This window comes from Geotrypetes seraphini, chromosome 5 (assembly GCF_902459505.1).
Source record: "Geotrypetes seraphini chromosome 5, aGeoSer1.1, whole genome shotgun sequence".
In the NCBI taxonomy this organism is placed as follows: domain Eukaryota; kingdom Metazoa; phylum Chordata; class Amphibia; order Gymnophiona; family Dermophiidae; genus Geotrypetes; species Geotrypetes seraphini.
In genome coordinates, this window is record NC_047088.1 from 192,097,554 (window position 1) to 192,118,361 (window position 20,808).

Here is a 20,808-nt window from a genome sequence, read left to right on the forward strand (position 1 = left end):
ATAGTACATATATTTGAGTAATTAGTGGATTATATATGTCCTTTCCCTAGATTTGTTTGGGTTGATAAGGGGTATCCCAAACTTTTGGGCACAGTGTTATAGGATACTGAGGTTGCATGGCCAAGTTGTGCACCAAATTTTAGACTTGATTTCAGCAAGTATAAGTCCTCGTGCAGGAATTGGCACTATAGAATATTCTATAAAGGGTGTTCAGCTGAGTGCTGATTTTTTTCCATTGACAATTTCTGAGAGCCATGTCCTGAATCTAGCCCAAGATGTCTAACCCGCATTAGTTAAAGGGCATCTTAAATGGTTATTTTATCAGTTTATGATAAGGCTACTATTTGTGCCAATGTCTGGCATATGAGCGCACCTAAATGCACTATGCAATGTGCAACTGATAATATTCTGTAAGTTGTGTATGTCATTCGGGGACTTGTCCATGCTAATCCCAAGCTCCAACCGTGTTTACGTCCCCTGCCATGATATGTGCCAAATTTGATAAAAGGTGCCAAAAATTTGGCACTCAACGCTGTTCTATTAAGGACACGTCAGATTGTGCACTCTTTGAAGAATAGTTTGAGTGCCAAAACCTACCCCCTCTTTTACTAAGTTGCGTTATGCTTTTTAGCGCATGGTAAATATCAGCGCATGCTAAACACATGCTGAACGCTAATGTGTGCATGTTATCCTATGGACGTGTTAGCGGTTATTACATGCATTGATTTAGCGTGCACTAAACACGCATTAAAACGCTTAGCACACATAAGAACATAAGAAGTTGCCTCCACCGGGATCAAACCAGAGGTTCATCGTGCCCAGTGGTCCGCACCCGCGGCGGCCCATCAGGTCCATGATGTGTCAAGTGTTCCCTGCCCTAAAAAACCTATCCTTACTTCTATCCGTATCCCTCAATCCCCTTATCCTTCAGGAATTTATCCAAACCTTCTTTGAATTCCTGTAGTGTCTTCTGCCCTACCACAACCTCCGGGAGTGCGTTCCATGTGTCCACCACTCTTTGGGTGAAGAAGAACTTCCTGGCATTGGTTCTAAACCTATCCCCTTTCAGTTTCTCCGAGTGCCCCCTTGTACTTGTTGTTCCCCACAGTCTGAAGAATCTGTCCCTGTCTACCTTATCTATGCCTTTCAGGATCTTGAAAGTTTGTATCATGTCTCCTCTAAGTCTCCTCTTTTCCAGGGAGAACAGCCCCAGCTGTTCTAGCCTGTCGGCATACGAAAGGTTTTCCATACCTCTTATCATTTTTGTCGCTCTTCTCTGGACTCCCTCAAGCATTGCTATGTCCTTCTTGAGGTACGGTGACCAATACTGGATACAGTACTCCAGATGTGGGCGCACCATTGCACGATACAGTGGCATGATGACTTCCTTTGTCCTGGTCATGATACCCTTCTTGATGATACCCAGCATTCTGTTTGCTTTCTTTGAGGCTGTCGCGCATTGTGCTGATGCTTTCATTGTTGTATCCACCAGCACACCCAGGTCTCTTTCAAGGGTACTTACCTCTAGCAATGTTCCCCCCATTGTATAGCTGAACATCGGGTTCTTTTTCCCAACATGCATGACCTTGCATTTCTCTATATTAAAACACATCTGCCACTCTTCCAGCTTCGTTAGGTCCCTTTGCAGGTCTTCACAGTCTTCCGTGGTTCTAACCCTGCTGCAGAGTTTGGTGTCATCTTAGTATAAGAGGGCCCTAGTGTATATCCTGGTGCACAAACTGGGCATGGATTTTGTAATATTACGTGCTTCTATAGTGAATGTCCCTGACCCACCCATGTCCCTCCCATGGTCATGCCCCCTTTTGAATTACACCCAATCCAATTTATGCGCCCATTCTTACAGAATAGCACATAGATTAGCACCCAAATAATAATCAGTGCCAATTAAATGCTTGTTAGCGCCATTTAAATTGTTGGAATCCATTAACTAATTATTTTGGTGTTCAAATTTAGGTAATCTTTATAGAATATAGGGATAAATGATTTAGGTACACTGTTAATAGAATAATGCCTAACGCATATTTACTTATTATTAGCACTACTTTTATACATATGTGCTATAAACTAGGCACGCTATAAGCATAGCTTAAAGAATTGCTTTTAATGTGTATTTACCACTCTGCATAAGATCAGCTTTCAATAATTTTAAACTGCAGAATGGCCCATCATATTGTAAGAAATATGATGTAGACTCCTCCTTTAGTGGTTAATTGAGCATCAAATCAAAGAGAACTTGGTACACTTTTTATAACACAAAAGAATGACATATCACCTCCTTCTCTTACCAGAGTTTCAGGGGACAATTTTTCAAGAAATGCTGCTATTATGGTGCCAGTTGCTAGTAATTCTTAACAAGGATCAAAGTCATAACAGAACTCTTTGTTCTTTTGTCTTATGTGTTCCATGTGGTTTTTATGATGAAGTTATTGGTATACTTAACATTTTTGCAGAAAATTTTTGTTTGAGTTCATAGGTACTTCTAAATTTAATTTAAAAAAAATGTTAACTCTGCAAGGCAAAATGAATGATACAGGTTCCTTCAAAATGTAAATTTCTCTTACATATTAGCATTGTATTAAAAAATGTTAAATTCAGACGCCTAGTTATTTAGACACCAACATCTCTAGGCACCTCTTATAGAATTTTCCCCAAAATGTATTTTGGGCATGTATTTTTAGTATATACTGTATATGTGGTTGTGGCTTGTCTTTGCAAGTTGGTGGTAAATTCTTAACATTGAAAAATGTTGGTTTACATAACAAAATGTAATTACTCAAATATCCTATTTGTATTTTATTGTAGCTCTTGAGGGTGTTATCCAGGAAACGATTGAAATGGAACTGAAAGGTAAACTTTTTAAATGAGCATCAGCTTTCAACTATTATTTACTGTAAAGAAGAGGTCACATTACCTAGCATGCTTGGGGAATAACCCATGCAGTATAATTAAATATGTTGGTTATTGGAGAATCCTTTACTTCCTGCTCCAGTATACAGTAAACAAGAGGGTGGGGGGTATGATGCTAGAATGAAGAGAGCAGAACTGAAGAAAATTATTCTACTACCTAATCCAACTCTCCCCTCCTGTCATTCCTCAGATAGTGCTGCCTGGGAGAGATGGATGATTTAATTGATTATTCTAGATGGTTCTGTAAGACTTTTAGGTGCTTGTTTCATAAAGTAAAATTCTGGGAAAAGTCTGATAGGTTGCATATATTAATGTTTTACAGTATGTCCTTTTTTAAAACTTTAAACTTTAAAATGGAATAGTACTTATACAAGAAAGTTTAACATGACACAAAAGAGATAATTTTATATAAGAAGGCCTAGGTTTGGAGGTAGAAAAGGTGCCCATTTGTCTATTTAAAAAAGACAAATCTGACAGAAATTGTACCTAGATTGAAGGCACAGACATTACAAATATCTACTTGAGAACAGTCATAAATAGCACACAGGGTTGTCCAATTTCAGTCCTTGAGGGCCATGAACAGGGCCAGTTTTTCAGGATATCCTTAATGAATATGCTTGAGAGAGATTTGCATATCATGGTGCTATCAGGCAAGCAAGTCACCCTCATGCATATTCATTAGGGCTATTCTGAAAAATGGTCCCCATTTGCGGCCCTAGAAGTCTGAATTTGGACAAACCTTTTTTAGCACACATATTTTGTAAAATATACGCATAAAACACGACTCTGCCTGTGCTCTGCCAGGTGTATGCCAACTGTATAAGGACATGCTGGCTTTGCATTGTGCATAATTTTGAATGTGATATAAGATATAAGAACCTATTTACATACAAAAATGGCTTATAAAATTATCATCAAAGATCTATGTGTCATGTTGGTGCTATGTTTTTAAATATATGTGCCAGGCAGAGAGGTATGGTTCTATTAATATCAGAATTTTGACTGCCTTGAACTTTTGTTATACTGTGTACGCTAACTAAGAAAAGGGTTTGAACCAGCTTATATCTTTATATCTATAGGCTGGTTCAGTCAGTATATATACTGACTGAGTTATTGAGTGGATACTGAATGTGATTTATAGTTCACCAGTTAAAAATTTAGCCAAGAGTGTGGTGACTAAGAAAACGGGACATTTTGAAAGCAATTCATTGACTAATACCATGTATAAATGAAATTACATTGTGGGAGCCCATAAAGAGTAAACATTTTAAAGCAGATGCTATCTTCAGCTTCCAGTTTTAAAAGATATTTTCTGAAGCTTTTAATTTTCAATGAGAGTTACGTGTTTGCATTGTAGGATTTTTATTTGTTTTAACATTTTGCGCAAGAGAATAATTATAATTGCAGTCCCGTCAATGCTATTTTGGGGACAATGTTAAATTTACAATGGCTTGATTAATAGCCCTGGTGATTGGAACCTTCATTTTTAGTAGTATTTGAACAGCTCTGAGGCACATTGTTTTAGCACAGAGGGCCAGATTCTATAAATGACGCCTAAATCAGCAGGTGCGGGCCACATGTCAATCATCCTTAGGCGCTGCTTGCAGAATTTCGCCTTACAGCACCTATCTCTGTCAGTAGCCCCAAACATGTCCATTTATGTGTTAAGCGCCTACCTTTTATAGCAGGGGTAGGGAACTCCGGTCCTCGAGAGCCATATTCCAGTCGGGTTTTCAGGATTTCCCCAATGAATATGCATTGAAAGCAGTGCATGCAAATAGATCTCTTGCATATTCATTGGGGAAATCCTGAAAACCCGACTGGAATACAGCTCTCGAGGACCAGAGTTCCCTACCCCTGTTTTATAGAATCGGGTAGGTGCCTATCGGCCAATTACATTTTCTTTTCCAATTATGAGCGTGTTAAACTTGTTTAGGTAATGAATGTAGATGCCGATTTAGGTGCCTAGTGGCATCTAATTTAGGTGTCCTTTATAGAATCTGGCCCATAATGTTTAGCCTGGTGCAGCACAGTGCTACATAATAATAGTGCTATACAGATATATGAGTTCTATTGTGTGCAGTTATACTTTTAAGCTTCTAATCCAAGCTTTGCAATGATTTTATGTTTCAAAAAGTGTCACCGTAATGCATGATATCATGTAAAAAAAAAAATGATTTTGTAAAACCTCTCCACAATTTACTGTTAAACTCATTGCTTTAACAGTAATTATTCAAGAAATATAATATAAAAGATGTATGTACACATATAAAAGACCTACAAGGGTAGTTTGAAAGGTTTGGTAAAAAAAGCACATTAAACAACATAGTCTCCATGAAGAGCTGTACACTTAGTCCAGCGAGTTTCCAGTTTTTTTCATTAGCTATTTTTCCTACAATATCAAAAAGCTGGAAACTCGCTGGACTAAGTTGTTTAACTTGCATTTTTACCAAACTTTTCAAACCACCCTCATACATTCTGTCTTCTGTATTCACACTCACTCACGCACCGTACATTGATTCGGCCTTTATTTATTACATCAGTGGTTCTCAACCCTGTCCAGGAAGAACATCTAATCAGTCTGTTTTGGGGGGATAGCTACTATGAATATGCATTACACAAATCTATGTATAGTATCTCCCTCATTCTATAAAAGGTTGCCTAAATTTAAGCACCATTTGTGAGCTAAAATTTATAGAATACTTCCATTCACTTATGCACATAAATGGCAATAATGAACCTAACTGTAAAGGCTAAGGGATCCTTTTACTAAAGTAGGCTAACAGATTTGGCACATGCTAATAATTAGCACGTGATAAATGGTAAGAAGCCCATAGGTATAAAATGAGCTTTTTTAACATTAAGAGCCTCTTCTATCAAACTGCGCTAGCAGTTTGTAGCGTGGTGAGCCGCGCTGAATGGCTTGCGCTGCTCTCGACGCTCATAGAGTCCCTTTGAGCGTTGGGAGGAGCACGGGCCATTCAGCACAGCTCTCTGCACTAAAAACTGCTTGTGCAGTTTGATAGAAGAGGCCCTAAGTGTGTACTAATTGTTATACTAATATCTGTTAGTGTACCTTCGTTCACAGGGCAGGGTCATGGGCTTGACTTAAGTATGACCAATATTTATGTGGACTACTTACAGAATACTGTAAAATGCACATGTAAATGTTGCTTTTAGGTGTGCCCTTTTATGCCAGCCATAGACCTGGCATAAACGTGCATGTCTACATTTAGGTGTATCGATGATACTTTATGCTATCATTGTATAAGAACACTTGTGTGGCTTTCTTCTAGAACAGGCTTGCAATATGTGGAAATTTGGTGCCTATATTATGGCAACCGGTTATAGAATTGCCTCCTATATGCAGATATTTCATGCATATTCATTACAGATAGCCTAAAAACCAGAAAGAATTGAGAACCATTGCCTTACATGGCTTGCAGATATGGCAGTATGTGGATGATGTTGCTTGTGCTTTTGCATAAAATCATGAAGTTTGTGGCTGTATTAGTTCGAATAAACGCCTTCTCACTTTACCATAGCTAATTACTTGCCAAATATAGTTTTTGCATATTTTTGCAAACAAAACTTTCTCAAGTATTTGAATATTTTACCCATGATCAAAAGGATCAGAAAGGGCGTTTATTCTACTATCTGCAAGTCAGGTAAGATTTTCTTCTTAACCATAAATCATACAAAAACCTATTTGAAAGCTAAATATACATGTATATAAACATCCTATTTCGAGATTCATTTTTGTTTGTTGAAGAAGAAATATCCACAGTTTGAAGAAAGAAAACACAGCGAACGATTTTCGTGTCAGAATCTTTAACAAGGTCTTGCGTTTATTCGAACAAATATGGTGAGTGGCTTTTTTTTTATAGATTTGAGCATGTTTATTATTAAAATTCATATACTATATCATTTTTTATTTTAAATTATTATTTACCTTAAAAGCACTTGATAAACAGTAAAGTCTATATAATGGACTCTTTTACAGAGCCTTTCTTTAATGAAGAGGATGAATGTACAGAAAAAAGAAGAGGTTTAGAAGCTGATTTTGCAGATACTGAAGACAACTTGGATTCTGGTTTTGTGTCTTCTAGAACATGTGCAAGCAGAACGTCTCCTTTAAACTCCTGGCCTGAATATATTAAGCCTTCTTTTATTCAAAAACTTAAATTTAAATCTGTTATGGAGGGAGAGCCAGTAGATTTCCATTGTAAACTGATTGCCAGCCCAGTGCCAAAAGTTATATGGTTTTATAACAATAGGCCAGTCTATAAAGATCTTCATAAAATAATTAAAACTGACAGTGATATGCATTTTCATTGTTCAAACTTACAGATTCAAAATGTTCAGGAAGGGGACTCTGGAAGCTATAGAGTATTTGCTATTAATAGTGCAGGATCAGCAGAGAGCACTGCTTCATTGCTGGTTGCACTCAGAGGTGAGCAAGATGTAAACTATTTAGGTTTACTGAAAAGAACTCATGATAGTATTAATTTTTTAGTACAGAAAAGGACAGAAGATATGTTGAAAGTTCGTCTTAGATGTGTGGGTTCCCCTTTTGACAAGAGGCAAGAAACTAGGAAAGGTCTCATAAAAACAATAAGCTTTGGAAGGATTTCTCTAGTGAGGATGCAAGAACCAACATATGATAAGAATGGTAAAGAAAGTTATAGTATGCTTGATGAAGAAATAATACTTAAATTGCAACGTTTGCATGAAGCTAGAAGTGCTTTAAGAGACAAGAAAAGATCTTTACTTTCTTCTGGAACATCTCCTGAGTTAGAGCTTGAATCTTCAGGTAGTGAAAAAAGTGATACAGCTTACAATAGAGAAGAATGTAAAAAATACAAAACAGAAAAATATAAAAACATTTCTTTACCTGATATAAAGGGATATATGGACACTTCTCATGCTACGTCAGATTCCCTTAAATCTGATGACTTAAAGAGTCAAATAGAATATATCTTGCCGGCAAATGCAAGTCAACAAGGAGCTTTTCAGTCCAAACCAATTCAAACTCTATCTGACCAGATCTCAGGAAAAATTATGTTGGAAGATGTGAATATAAGAGACAAAACTTACTCTGTTAGAAACAATTATTTATACAAAGATTCTTTTGAAACTAACCCCCAAATAGATATAAAATCAGACAAAATGGAACTTGACCAATATGATGCTACGGAAATAGAGAGATCTGAGCAAACACCAGAATACATAATATATTTGAGTCATGGACTTTATGAGAACACCAAATCTGAACATTTGACATGTGATTCTGTCAAGAAAGTAGTTACTGAAGCTGTTGTTTCTGTGGCAAATCCCAAAAGAGAAGAAAATGTCAGTTCAGTTGTAAGTGAAGGAAATGTAACTCAAATAAAGCAGGCTGTGGTTATGAATCCCAATGAATTTGTAACTAAGATAAGGGAAGAACCACAAATATCTGAAAATAATTATCAAAAAATTTCAGAACCATTGCCACCTATATTCATTCATGATATTGAGTCGCAAGAAGTGAACGAAGGAGAAAAGAGTAAATTTATTTGCTATTTTTGTGGAAATCCACAGCCTATAGTTATTTGGTATAACAATGACAGACCCATACCACATAATCAAGACTATGTGATTGATGTACAAGAAAGTCATTCTACGCTGACTATTTGTAGTGCCCGTGCTCAACATGAAGGATCTATTACTTGTTTAATATTTAACCAGTATGGAACAGACACCACCTGTAGCACTTTGAAAGTGAAAGTAAAAGAAACAACTGAGCCTAAACCACTTACAACATGTAAGATACAGGTGTCAAAAGACTTTGCTGAAGAAGAAAATGAAGAGGAACTCATGATCATATTTGGCAATGATAAACACAGTCAGTTATTTAGCTGTGAAGATAGATTCACCCTTCAAGTTCCGCAGATAAACCTACCCCTGCCATGCAGTGCAGACTCGGCCTTACTTTCAGCCCCAGTAGAAATTAAAATAACAGCTCCTACTCCAACACCTGAACAAGATGAAGATGCTGAACCTTTTCTTAAGCCAGCTGAATTCAGGACTGAATCTGCTTCTGATGACCATACCTCTCAGGCAATAAAGCACAAATTTAAATTCTCTTTTGATATTGTGAGCAAGCCACCTAAAATTTTAAAAGGTCTTGAAAAAAGCATCAGCTGCAAAGAAGGAGAATCAATTTTGCTTGAATGCCTTATATCTGGCGATCCTGATCCTATTGTAACTTGGCATCACAATGAAAGAGTGTTAAGTCATTCAAGTAAGTTTATATTTGAGGAGGGATGTTGTAGGTATCAGTTGTTCATTGATGACGTTTGTGCTTTTGATGGTGGCAAATATAAATGTGTTGCTGAGAACAGTGCAGGAGTAGTTGAAAATATAACAGATCTTAAAATTGAAAGTCCTTTCTCAAGCATCTTTAGTAGTTCAGAAAAAATTATTGTCAGTGATAAGCAAGCTTCCATTGATCAGAATCTATATATTCCAGGTAAACATTTAAATGAATCTTCTGTAGATTCTAATGAAAAAGAATATTCTATAAATCAATATTTTTACAACTCAAAGAAGCAGAGACAAGCAAATTTGACAGATGTCACAAATATATCTGAAAAAGAATATTTAAATGACATTCAACCAAAATCTGCAAATAATATAAGAAGACCTAGACATACCATTGTAGAAAAGGTTTCTGAAAGCCAGGACACAGTAACAAAAGTAAAAAGAGTGAGAGAGAAAATTCTTGATTTTGAGAAATTATGGTCCTCAAAGAAAAATGTTCCTAAGAAAATGAGTATTAAAAATACATTTGCTTATGTACAATCTGTTGAAGATATAAGGACTCCTATTAAAGATTTTGCTGATAGTGCAAATAAAGTGGAAGTCCTTGGATCCAAAGAGTTTTTACATAAAATAGAACCTGATCTGCATAAACATATGTCTGATTTACACATTGACTCAGTTATGGAAGGAGAAAGTTATGAAGGTAATATCAGGGATGTGCCTTTAAAGAATGTGAAGGAACAGATTCATAAATATGAACTAAAACTTTCTGATAAAAAAGATGAATCAGAACAAAATAAGATTCTCATTCCCTCATATAAAACAGTAGAAGAGTATGATGATCAAATTGGCATGGATTTGTATTTGAAAAATACTTTGATCAGGAAATTTCCAGATATTGCTTTATCGGAGGCGATCTGTCAGTCGACGTCTGAGTTTGAAAGTCTCTACCAGGATTTTCAAGGTCAAATGGCAGAAGAGCAGCCTATAAAACACATTCTTACACAAGAGCGGTCTTTGCAAGGAGACAGACAGTCACCATATATCTTACAACAGAAGCAAGAAAAAGAATTACATAGAAATTGGTATTTAAATGATTTTGAAAAGAATAAGAAACAGGAACAACTAGTCAATAAACCAGCATCTTGCTTGGAGACAACGAGCCCTGAACAACAAAAAGGTGTATTATATATGCAAGAAGTATCTTCTACTAATCAAAGTACAGATCAGTATTTAGACAAATCAGAACAGGAACAGATTTTTAGTCACTCATACAAAACCATAGAAGAGTATAGTGATCAATGTGACAATGATTGGTATTTCACAAATACTTTGAGCAGAAAATCTCCAAATATTGCTGTCTCAGAAGATAAATACAATACTTCCCAACCAAAGTCTGAATTCCAAAGTCTGTCCCAGGATCAGTATTATTATCAAAGTCAGATCGAGCAGCCAGTAAAACAGACTCCTCCTGCACAAGAGATGTCTTTGCAAGGAGTCGGTCAACTACCAAATATTTTATTACAAGAGGAAGTCAAAGAATTATGTAGAACTCAGCATTTAGAAGATTTTAGAAAGAATGAGCAACAGGATCAACTAGAAGAAAAACCAGCATATTGCTTGGAGTCAATAAACTCTGATCAACAAAAAGGTATATTAGATCTGCAAGAAATACCTTCTACTTATCAAAATACATATCATTATTCGGATGAATCAGAACGAGATATGAATTTTAGTCCTTTATATAAAAAGGTAGAAGATTATAATGATCAGTGTGACAATGATTTCACAAATGCTTTGAGTAAAAAATTCCCAGATCTTGCTGAATCAAAAGAGTCATATGACACCTTTCAATCAAGATCTGAATTCCAGAGCCTGGCCCAAGATCAGTTTTGTTTCCAAGGTCAACCTGCAGAAGAACAGCCTGTGAAAGAGACTCCTCATGTACAAGAAATGTCTTTGCAAGGAGTCAGTCATTTACCTAAAGTCTTACTACATGAGCAAGAGAACGAATTAGATAGATTTCAGCAGTTAGAAGATTTTGGAAAGAAAGAGAAACAGGAGCAAATAGATGAGAAATCAGAATCCTGCTTGGAGATAGTGAGCCCTGAACAACAAAAAGGCATATTAGATTTGCAAGATGTATCTTTTATTGCTCAAGGTGCAGATCATTATTTTGATGAAATGAAACAAGATAAGATTTTTAGTCCTTCATATACAAAGGTAAAAGAGTATAATGATCAGTGTGACAATGATTTCACAAATGCTTTGAGTAAAAAATTCCCAGATCTTGTTGAATCAAGAGAGTCATATGACACCTTTCAATCAAGATCTGAATTCCAGAGCCTGGCCCAAGATCAGTTTTGTTTCCAAGATCAACCTGCAGAAGAACAGCCTGTGAAAGAGACTTCTCATGTACAAGAAATGTCTTTGCAAGGAGTCAGTCATTTACCTAATATCTTACTACATGAGCAAGAGAACAAATTAGATAGATTTCAGCATTTAGAAGATTTTGTAAAGAAAGAGAAACAGGAGCAACTAGATGAGAAACCAGCATCCTCCTCGGAGACAGTGAGCCCTGAACAACAAAAAGGCATATTAGATTTGCAAGATGTATCTTTTATTGCTCAAGGTGCAGATCATTATTTTGATGAAATGGAACAAGATAAGATTTTTAGTCCCTCATATACAAAGGCAGACGAGTATAATGATCAGAGTGACAATGATTTCATAGATAAGTTTAGCAGAAAATCCCCAGATATAGCAGTTTCAGAAGAGAAATATGATAATTTTCAGTCAAAGTCTGAATTACAAAGTCTGTCTCAGGACCAGCCTGTGGAAGAGCAGCCTGTAAAACACATTTCTGCACAAGAGGAGTCTTTGCATTGGGTCGGTCAACTACCAAATATTTTATTGCAAGAGGAAATCAAAGAATTATGTAGAACTCAGCATTCAGAAGATTTTAGAAAGAATGAGCAACAGGATCAACTAGAAGAAAAACCAGCATATTGCTTGGAGTCAATAAACTCTGATCAACAAAAAGGTATATTAGATCTGCAAGAAATACCTTCTACTTATCAAAATACATATCATTATTCAGATGAATCAGAACAAGATAAGAATTATAGTCCTTTTTATAAAAAGGTAGAAGAGAAATATGATACTTTTCAGTCAAAGTCTGAATTACAAAGTCTGTCTCAGGACCAGCCTGTGGAAGAGCAGCCTGTAAAACACATTCTTGCACAAGAGGAGTCTTTGCAAGGAGTTGATCAACTACCAAATATTTTATTACAAGAGGAAATCAAAGAATTATATAGAACTGAGCAGTCAGAAGATTTTGGAAAGAAAGAGAAACAGGAACAACTAGATGAGAAACCAGCATCCTCCTTGGAGACAGTGAGCCCTGAACAACAAAAAGGCATATTAGATTTGCAAGATGTATCTTTGACTGCTCAAGGTGCAGGTCCTTATTTTGATGAAACGGAACAAGACAAGATTTTTAGTCCTTCATATACAAAGGTCGAAGAGTATAATGATCAGTGTGACAATGATTTCACAAATATGTTTAGCAGAAAATCCCCAGATATAGCAGTTTCAGAAGAGAAATATACCTTTGAATCAAGATCTGAATTCCAGAGTCTGCCCAAAGATCAATTTTGTTTCAAAGTTCAACCAGGAGAAGAACAGCCTATAAAAGAGATTCCTCCTGCACAAGAGTTGTCTTTGCAAGGAGTCAATCATTTACCTTATATTTTACTACAAGAGCAAGAGAATGAATTATATAGAATTCAGTATTTAGAAAATTTTGGAAAGAAAGAGAAACAGGTACAACTAGATGAGAAGCCAGTATCCTGCTTGGAGACAGTGAGCCCTGAGAAAGAAAAAGGTGTATTAGATTTGCAAGAAGCATCTTCTACTAATCAAAGTACAGATCATTATTTGAATGAACAAAACAACATAGAGCAAGATAGGATATTTGTTTCTAAAACTTTAGATTTGGATTCATGTAGCTATGCAGATGTCTTACCAAAAGCTGTAGCCTCTGTGCAAATTAATACTGTTTGCAATCAGGATTTTTCCAACCAGGTCATGGTTTCTAAAGAAGAAAGAGTAGTCCAAGATGAAAAGCTGCCTGTAGCCCAGATCTATGAACTGATACCAGATGAGAAAAGCAATGTCATCTGTTTTCCTCAGGAAGCCATGCCAAGGGACAAAGTGTATAACCATGGTGAGAAACAACAGGTAGAAATATTTTTCCATGACCAAACTAGTTTTCCAGGAGAAAATGAGTCTGCCAGCCATAATCTCCAAAAAAATGTTCTTATTGAAGAAACTTTAAGTCAAGAGCTTCATTGTCAGCAAGATGCAATTGATGCCCAAGAAAAGAGAGTTTCAATCAATGCAGCTCAAACAAATATGATTTCAAGAAATGATTTAGATAATGATAAGCTTGTTGTTGCACAAAGTTCAGATTCACAAGAAGTACACAGCTATAAGAAAAGTATTGGTTTAGAAGAAGAACTAAGGGCACAGTCTGAGAAGTTTACATATGACCATGGAGAAGATACCATTTCACTAACTCCTCAAATATCTGAGAGTCAGCATTTTCATAAATTAACCCATGACAAAAGTATGCCTATTGATGGAGAAGGTATAGAAAGCAGATCTCAAGATGATTATAATTTTGTATTGGATTTGAAAGAAACAAGACAGGAACAAAAATATCAAAATATATGCAAATTGGAGCAGCAAGAACTTCTATTTACTTTGCCTGAAACCTTTGACAAAGAAACACACAACTCTGCAATTGTTGATAGGACACCTGAGCTAGTGTGTTTTGAAAAACTGATTCCTGAAGAACTTTCTGCTAATAAAGATGAACCAGGTACATTTTGTGAAGCATTTTCTTTGTCCAATAAAACAAACAGTCTAAAGGAAGAGGAAATAAGTAAATTAATAGATAAAGACATACAGGAAGAAAGTCTTGAACATTCTTTTGAAAAAGAGAGTATGTTACAAACAAATGTGACTTCAGGTGTTCCTAAAATAAATGCTGCTGAAAAATTCCCTTTACAGAATATTTCTCATGTTGACAAGCAGATTGCTCCTGAATTGTTGGAACCTGAATCCTTTGGCTCTCTGACAGATTATCTACTCACTGCTGAGAAGCAGGAAAATTCACAATCTAAAGCTGCTGAAAAAATGGAATATGTCCAGGATGATGATATCACAAGTTTTGAGATTGAAGATGTAACATTTAGTGCTGTATATGACTTTTATAATCTTCAGCAGGAACATGCCCGTTCAATGTCTCCTGAATCAGAAATTTCAATTGACATTGATGGCACTGTAGGTGAAGAAGTAGTAGAACTTGAAAAATTTTATACTCCACCTTCATCAACTGAAAAACGTGAGTTTCCAGGATCTCCTGAATCTTATTATACTCCTATTAGTACACCTGATACATTTTCAATGCCTCCAGAATTGTTACCATCAAGGTTTACAAAGGACAGCATGGCCCATGAGCTATTGGAAACAGCTACTACTACAGATGTTCAGCCTTTGCGTTTTGATATTCCAGTAGAAACAAAGAACCTAGGTTATCAAGAGAGCAGCCATGAAACATTTGGCAAACCTTGGCAAGCAGGTGATTTGAATAAGAATGAAATCCCTCCTGCATTTATCAGACCCTTGCCAGGTAAAAAGATATTTGAAAACAGTATGTTGACTTTCATTGCAGAGGTAATAGGCTGTCCTGTTCCTGATGTTAGATGGTACAGGAACAATGCACTGATTGAAAAGGATCAAAGAGTTAAAATAGAAATGGAAGGTAATAGATATGTGTTGGAGATTCAGAATGTTCAAAAAACAGATGAAGGAAAATATATATGTAGTGCAGTGAATATTAAAGGAGAAGCAAAAACTGTCACCCAGGTTGAAGTTTTGCCTCAGGAAGGAAGATGTGTAGCATTGCCACCTCCTGTAACTCATCAACATGTTATAGAGTTTGACTTGGAAGAGAGTACAACATCAAGATCTCCTTCTCCTCAAGAAATACTTTTGGAAGTAGAATTGGATGAAAACGAGGTTCAGGAATTTGAGAAACAGATTAAAATAGTTACAATTCCTGAATTTACCTTCGATAACAAAAGCATGATTCTTTCTCTTGATGTTCTTCCTTTATCTTTGGATGAATCCAACATAAGCTTTGCCACAAAAGAAAGTGAAGATGTAAAAATCACCTTTGATGTAACTCAACTGCCACCACGTTTTACAAATACCATTCGTGATTTGGAAGTTCCAGAAAACTCTGAAGCAATATTTAAATGCTCAGTGATAGGTCTTCCTGTTCCAAAAGTCACATGGCTTAAAAAAAATATGGTCATTAAGCCTGATGATAAGTATGTTGTTAGTGATGAGAGAGGAAATATAAGTCTAAAAATTCTCAATGTTTGCCTTTCTGATAGTGGCTCTTACATATGTAAAGCTGTAAATAGTTTTGGGGAAATTACAAGTAAAGCTTTTCTTGTTGTAACAAGATCAGAAAGGGTTATTGTAGAGAAAGAAGGCAAGGAAGTGGCTGATATATCTTTAGGCAGTGCTAAAGACGAGCCTCAGAAATGTGACTTACCTGTTGGTGAAACAGTTCAAGATGGTAATCAGACAGAATGTGAATTTGAATTTGAAAGCTGTTAAGCTAATAGTTATGACAGAGCAAGAAAGGAAGAGGAAGGAGAGACTGTATGAACAATAATTTTGAATGATGGAAGTGTGCTCAAATGTGTAGCTACAAATGGAGAAGAAACTGCTAAAAACCAGAGGATTATGGGCAAAAGCTTAAATACAGTTATAATTTCTACGTAACTGAGAATTAAAATTAGAAATTTGCACTATTTGCACTATAGTGCAGTCAGCAACCTGTAGAAATAATGTATTTATATAGTTCTTGGGGTTTTAAGTGCCCACAGCTGAAGGTGAAGATCAATAGAAGACTTTTTCTTTAAACTGCTGTATGCTTACACGTAATATGCATCCTAGTTGTATATTCAGCACATACAGTATATTGTTTGCAGTATGTGTAAATATGTATATCTATATTGTAGAAATGCACAATTATTTTATTAATAAAGCCTGGCAAATGCATTGACATTAAATATTGTCATTAAATTTGTGATATAAAGATTAAGATTTTATCCTAAATGTTATGTTTAATTGTTAATCTATTGTGGCAGTTCTATAAAATGGCGCTAAGAGTTAGGTGCTCCAGTGCTATGCGCTTAGCACCAATGCTATAATGGCATCGTGGCACCAAAGTTTTGTCAATATTAGCATACATCGGCATTGGTGCATCTAAACATAGGCGACAACAGTTAATGCCAAGTCAAGGAAAGTTGTAGCTGTTGATGCCAAACTGTGCACGTAACCTATAGAGTTCTAGAAATTATGCACACATCTCAGACAAATCCATGATCTGCTCATACTCCACCCATGTTTTTGCCCCCTTATATTTACGCAGTAAGCAATGGTGGTGTGTGTGTCATAGAAGAGTGCTTAGCACTTGCATGTGAAACTGCCAATTAGTTGTGCCAATCATGCAGATAAGTGCTATTATTCTATAACTTATGCACAGAATCGATGCCTGTCTGTAGTCCCCAATTTATAGACTTGTCCTTAAAGTTAATAAACACCCAACTTTCATTCAGCTGCACCTTAGTCTGCGGTTTTGCCAAAAGTGTTTTACAATGCCCAACATTAACTTTAAAAATGTCCCTAAATATGGTACATTGATTTTATTAGAAAATTATTTTTACATTTAAATTATCAATTTTTATTATGCTGTAAGCATATTTTGAAAATAGAAATGATTAGTGGCTACATTGGATTCAGGTGCATAGAATTTGTTTATCACTGGGCAACACTTAAGTATGCTTAAAAGTCTCGGCAATAAGAAAGCTAATTTTACAACTTAGCACCTTTTTGAAAAGTCCAAGAAAGGTGTCTGTTTTATAAATATTAAAGGCAACATAGGTGCCTATGTGCTTATATAAAATACGTTTGTTCAATGACCTCAGTAATGCAGAACTGTCCTGCAAATTCAGACTTGCCTGAAGAAAGGAAAATGTGTGCAGGTACATGCATACTTTATAAAATATTGCAATTTTGCCCCAGCTGTGGCCCAGCTATGTTCCTGGGAATACCTATTCATGCCATAAGTATGCACCATGTCGTTGTATGTATTTACACATGAGTATTTGGCTGCATAATTTTATAAATCTGTTTCCTCATGTAAAATATGCTTTATATGCAGAAAAGTCTTTATAAAATTATTCCCTACCATTTAGTGGTAATTTTTGCATTTTCTCTTCAAATTAAATACTTTTTCCTTTCATTTAAAAGGTATCGAGATATTCAGTGGCCCTGTCTACCTGTTAGAATATATCTTGCTAAGTTTTGAATATCAACCTCAATAGATACAGTATACTGTATAGTATTTTTTGCCAGTTCCATTGTACATAGCTACTATTATCCTAAATTTCCATTAAAACTGAAGCAGAAAATGTAGGGCTAGTTTTACTAAGGTGCACTATGCATTTTAGTGCACGCTAAACGCTAATGCGCCTATTATAAGTCTATGGATGCGCTAGTGTTTAGCGAGTGCTATTATTTAGCACGCGCTAAAATGGCTAACGCGCCTTTGTAATAGAGGGGATTAGTCTTTCATTAATTGATAATAGATGTGATGTTATATTTTAATGTATAGCATTTCTTCATAAAATAAAAGAAAACGTGATAAACTTTTAATTGGTGATATTCTTTTCTTCCTTATATCTCCTGTATTCAGTTAAGGTTTTTGGGTAACAATCTAATAGTATTAGGGCTAATTTATATAGGGATCCTTTTACAAAGTTGTGGTTAAAAAATGGCATTAGCACACCCTTATGCAGGTCCTTCCCCATGAACTAAGGCCACTTCTGCTATTGCCAGAAAATAGCCTATTTTCCATTTTTTTTAATTTAATGGCCATGTAATAATGTTGCCATTAGCATGCACAGAAAGACTTTTCTGTCGGGATAAGGAACTGAGAATCTTCTGAGTCACTCCGTATCTTCAGATGAGTGGATGTTTTTCTCTTACTTTTGTTCCAAACTCCATGCCTCAACAATTGCTTATACCCGTTAAGTTGAGCTGTAGCCCTCGCCTTTTTTGTAGTCAGTTTGGGATCCTGTTCATGCTATGAATATGTTCTAATATATTGAACTCTGTTTATATTGCTCACCCTGAAAAATCTTTTGAAAAAAATCATTGAAAAATATTAATTGTGCATGAATGAAAACTATTTATTTAAATGTACACGGAGTTTTTTCATAAATCAGTGATGATGTGAGTTGGCTCGGGTACTTGTGTAGTCCCGGCCTCTCACAATTGAGGTTTATTTTTCTCCGTTGTTTTATAATTTGTTATATTGATGGTGTGATGTTGAGTTTCTGTTAATGTGGTATGAATGATTCCCTGCTACTAAACACTATTTTCAATACGTTTCATATATATTTTGATATATACGATTGAATTCCCTCATACATTTAGCCATTAGCATGCAGCCATTAACAAAAATTAGTGCATGAGCCCTTACCACCATCTATTCTGTAGCCAGTAAGGGCTCATGAGCTAATCCTATGCTAATCAGTTACCCCCAAATTCTGCATATGGCATCTTAGGTTCTGCATTCAAATCGGTGTGCTTAGCCGATTTGTGCATGCAACTTAATTGATTGGCCTAATCGGTGCCAATAATTGGCAAATAACACCTCATAATTGACACTAAGTGGCACTGATTAAAAGTTACATACACAACTCGGAAAGCATGATTCTATAAAAAGTATGTGCGCAAATTTGTAAAGGGGCATTGCCAGGGGTGAATCGTGGGTATTCCTAAAAGTTAAGCGCATTGTTGTAGAATATGCATGATCCACGTACATCTTAGGTGGAGGCATTTAGGCTTGGTTGTAGCTGGTCTAAATGGGTGCACCTAAAAGTTATGGGGTTCTTTTACTAAGACACGCTAACTGATTTAGCACACGCTAAAGATTAGTGTTCGCTAAATGCTATATTCAATGGGCATCTTAGCATTTAACATGCACTAAATTGGTTAGCACGCCTTAATAAAAGGACTCCTATATGATGCACTGGCACTTAGCACTATCTATAAAAGGTATGTGTACCTTGTAAAATCACACCAAGCGCTGTTCTAGTCAGCACTAATTTTTTAGGCACCATATAGAATCAGGTCCTTAGTGCAGATGCACCCACTCTCCATCCACAGGCACTTCCCTTCAGCTAAAAAATAAAAAATATTTTTTAGTCTATGGGTAGTGTGTGCACATATGCACCTCAATATGCCCTGCAGTAGCCCCATGTTAAGCTGCAGGAAAATTACCTGGCCTAAATTGGATGTGCCTAAAATTGGGACACATAGGGCTCCTTTTACAAAGCTGTGCTAGCGGTTTTAGCGCATGTCCCGGATTAGCGCGTGCGCTAGCCAAAAATCTATCGCCTGCTCAAAAGGAGGCGGTAGAGGCTAGCACGCATGGCAATTTAGCGCATGCTATTCCACGCGTTAAGGCCGTAGCATGGCTTTGTAAAAGGAGCCCATAGTGATGCTTAGTCAGCATTGTGTGATTTTATACAGCACGCATAACTTTTATAGAATTGCGCCTAGGACCGCCTTATTCAGTGCTGATTTTTTTTAGATAGCATATGTAGAATCGGGCCCTAAATGTAGATATGTTTTTTGCCATTTGCACTAATGTTCTATAACGAAAAGTAGGTCAATAATTGGTTATTAGAAGCCAATTGTTCGTTAGCAACTCATCCAATTAAGTTGCATGCATATCTCGGGACTGTGCCCAAATATAGGCACCCAAATATGAGCACCATAGAATCTGGGGGGATAAGGACTTAACACCTGTTAGTACAAGGGCCCCTTGGTCTCATTACATAATATGGAATCTGTGCAAAAATTGAATGAGTTAGTGGTGACACAACTTGTCGTAATAGTAGCCCAATTGATAACTACACCCCCTAAATCTGAAAAACATACGTAGGGAAATTGGGGAATGGTCTGAGCATGTTTTAGGACTAAGGAGGGCCTAAAAAAAACATGTGATACATACTGTACCTTCCATTTCAGAAGGGGAATGCATAACCATATTCAAAAATATCGATGTTGGGACTTCCACCTGTTGTTTGGGATGTTTGAGTTTCTGAAAAGTACTCACAGTAAGAAATATGTGACTGAAAGGATCAGGAGCAGTCACCCTCTTAATCCCTTGGTAGTAGATCCCTCTCTGAATGTGAAATAGCAAATGATATTAGATTCTGTGACAGCTTAACAACAACAACAAAAATTTAAATGGCTGACATAAATGTACGGTATATGTTCTGCTATATAAACTTGTATGTTAGTATTTCAGAATATATGCTTTTATGTGCCAGCACATAAATATTTATGTTGCTGTTCTGCTTCCAATTTATATTTTAGTATCATTAAGATGTATTATTTTACCATTACCTCATGCTA

General features: G+C 36.2%; 1 protein-coding gene across 18 annotated transcripts in view; it reads left to right on the forward strand.

Moving 5' to 3' along the window:
- TTN (titin) overlaps positions 1 to 20,808 on the forward strand; it is a 461,697-nt gene that overhangs the window by 85,201 nt on the left and 355,688 nt on the right. For all 18 annotated transcript variants that reach the window (XM_033947057.1, XM_033947058.1, XM_033947060.1 and 15 more), the window contains one exon: positions 2,824 to 2,868. In XM_033947057.1, coding sequence (XP_033802948.1) covers positions 2,824 to 2,868 — 45 coding nt within the window. The remainder of the gene's footprint in view (positions 1 to 2,823; positions 2,869 to 20,808) is intronic.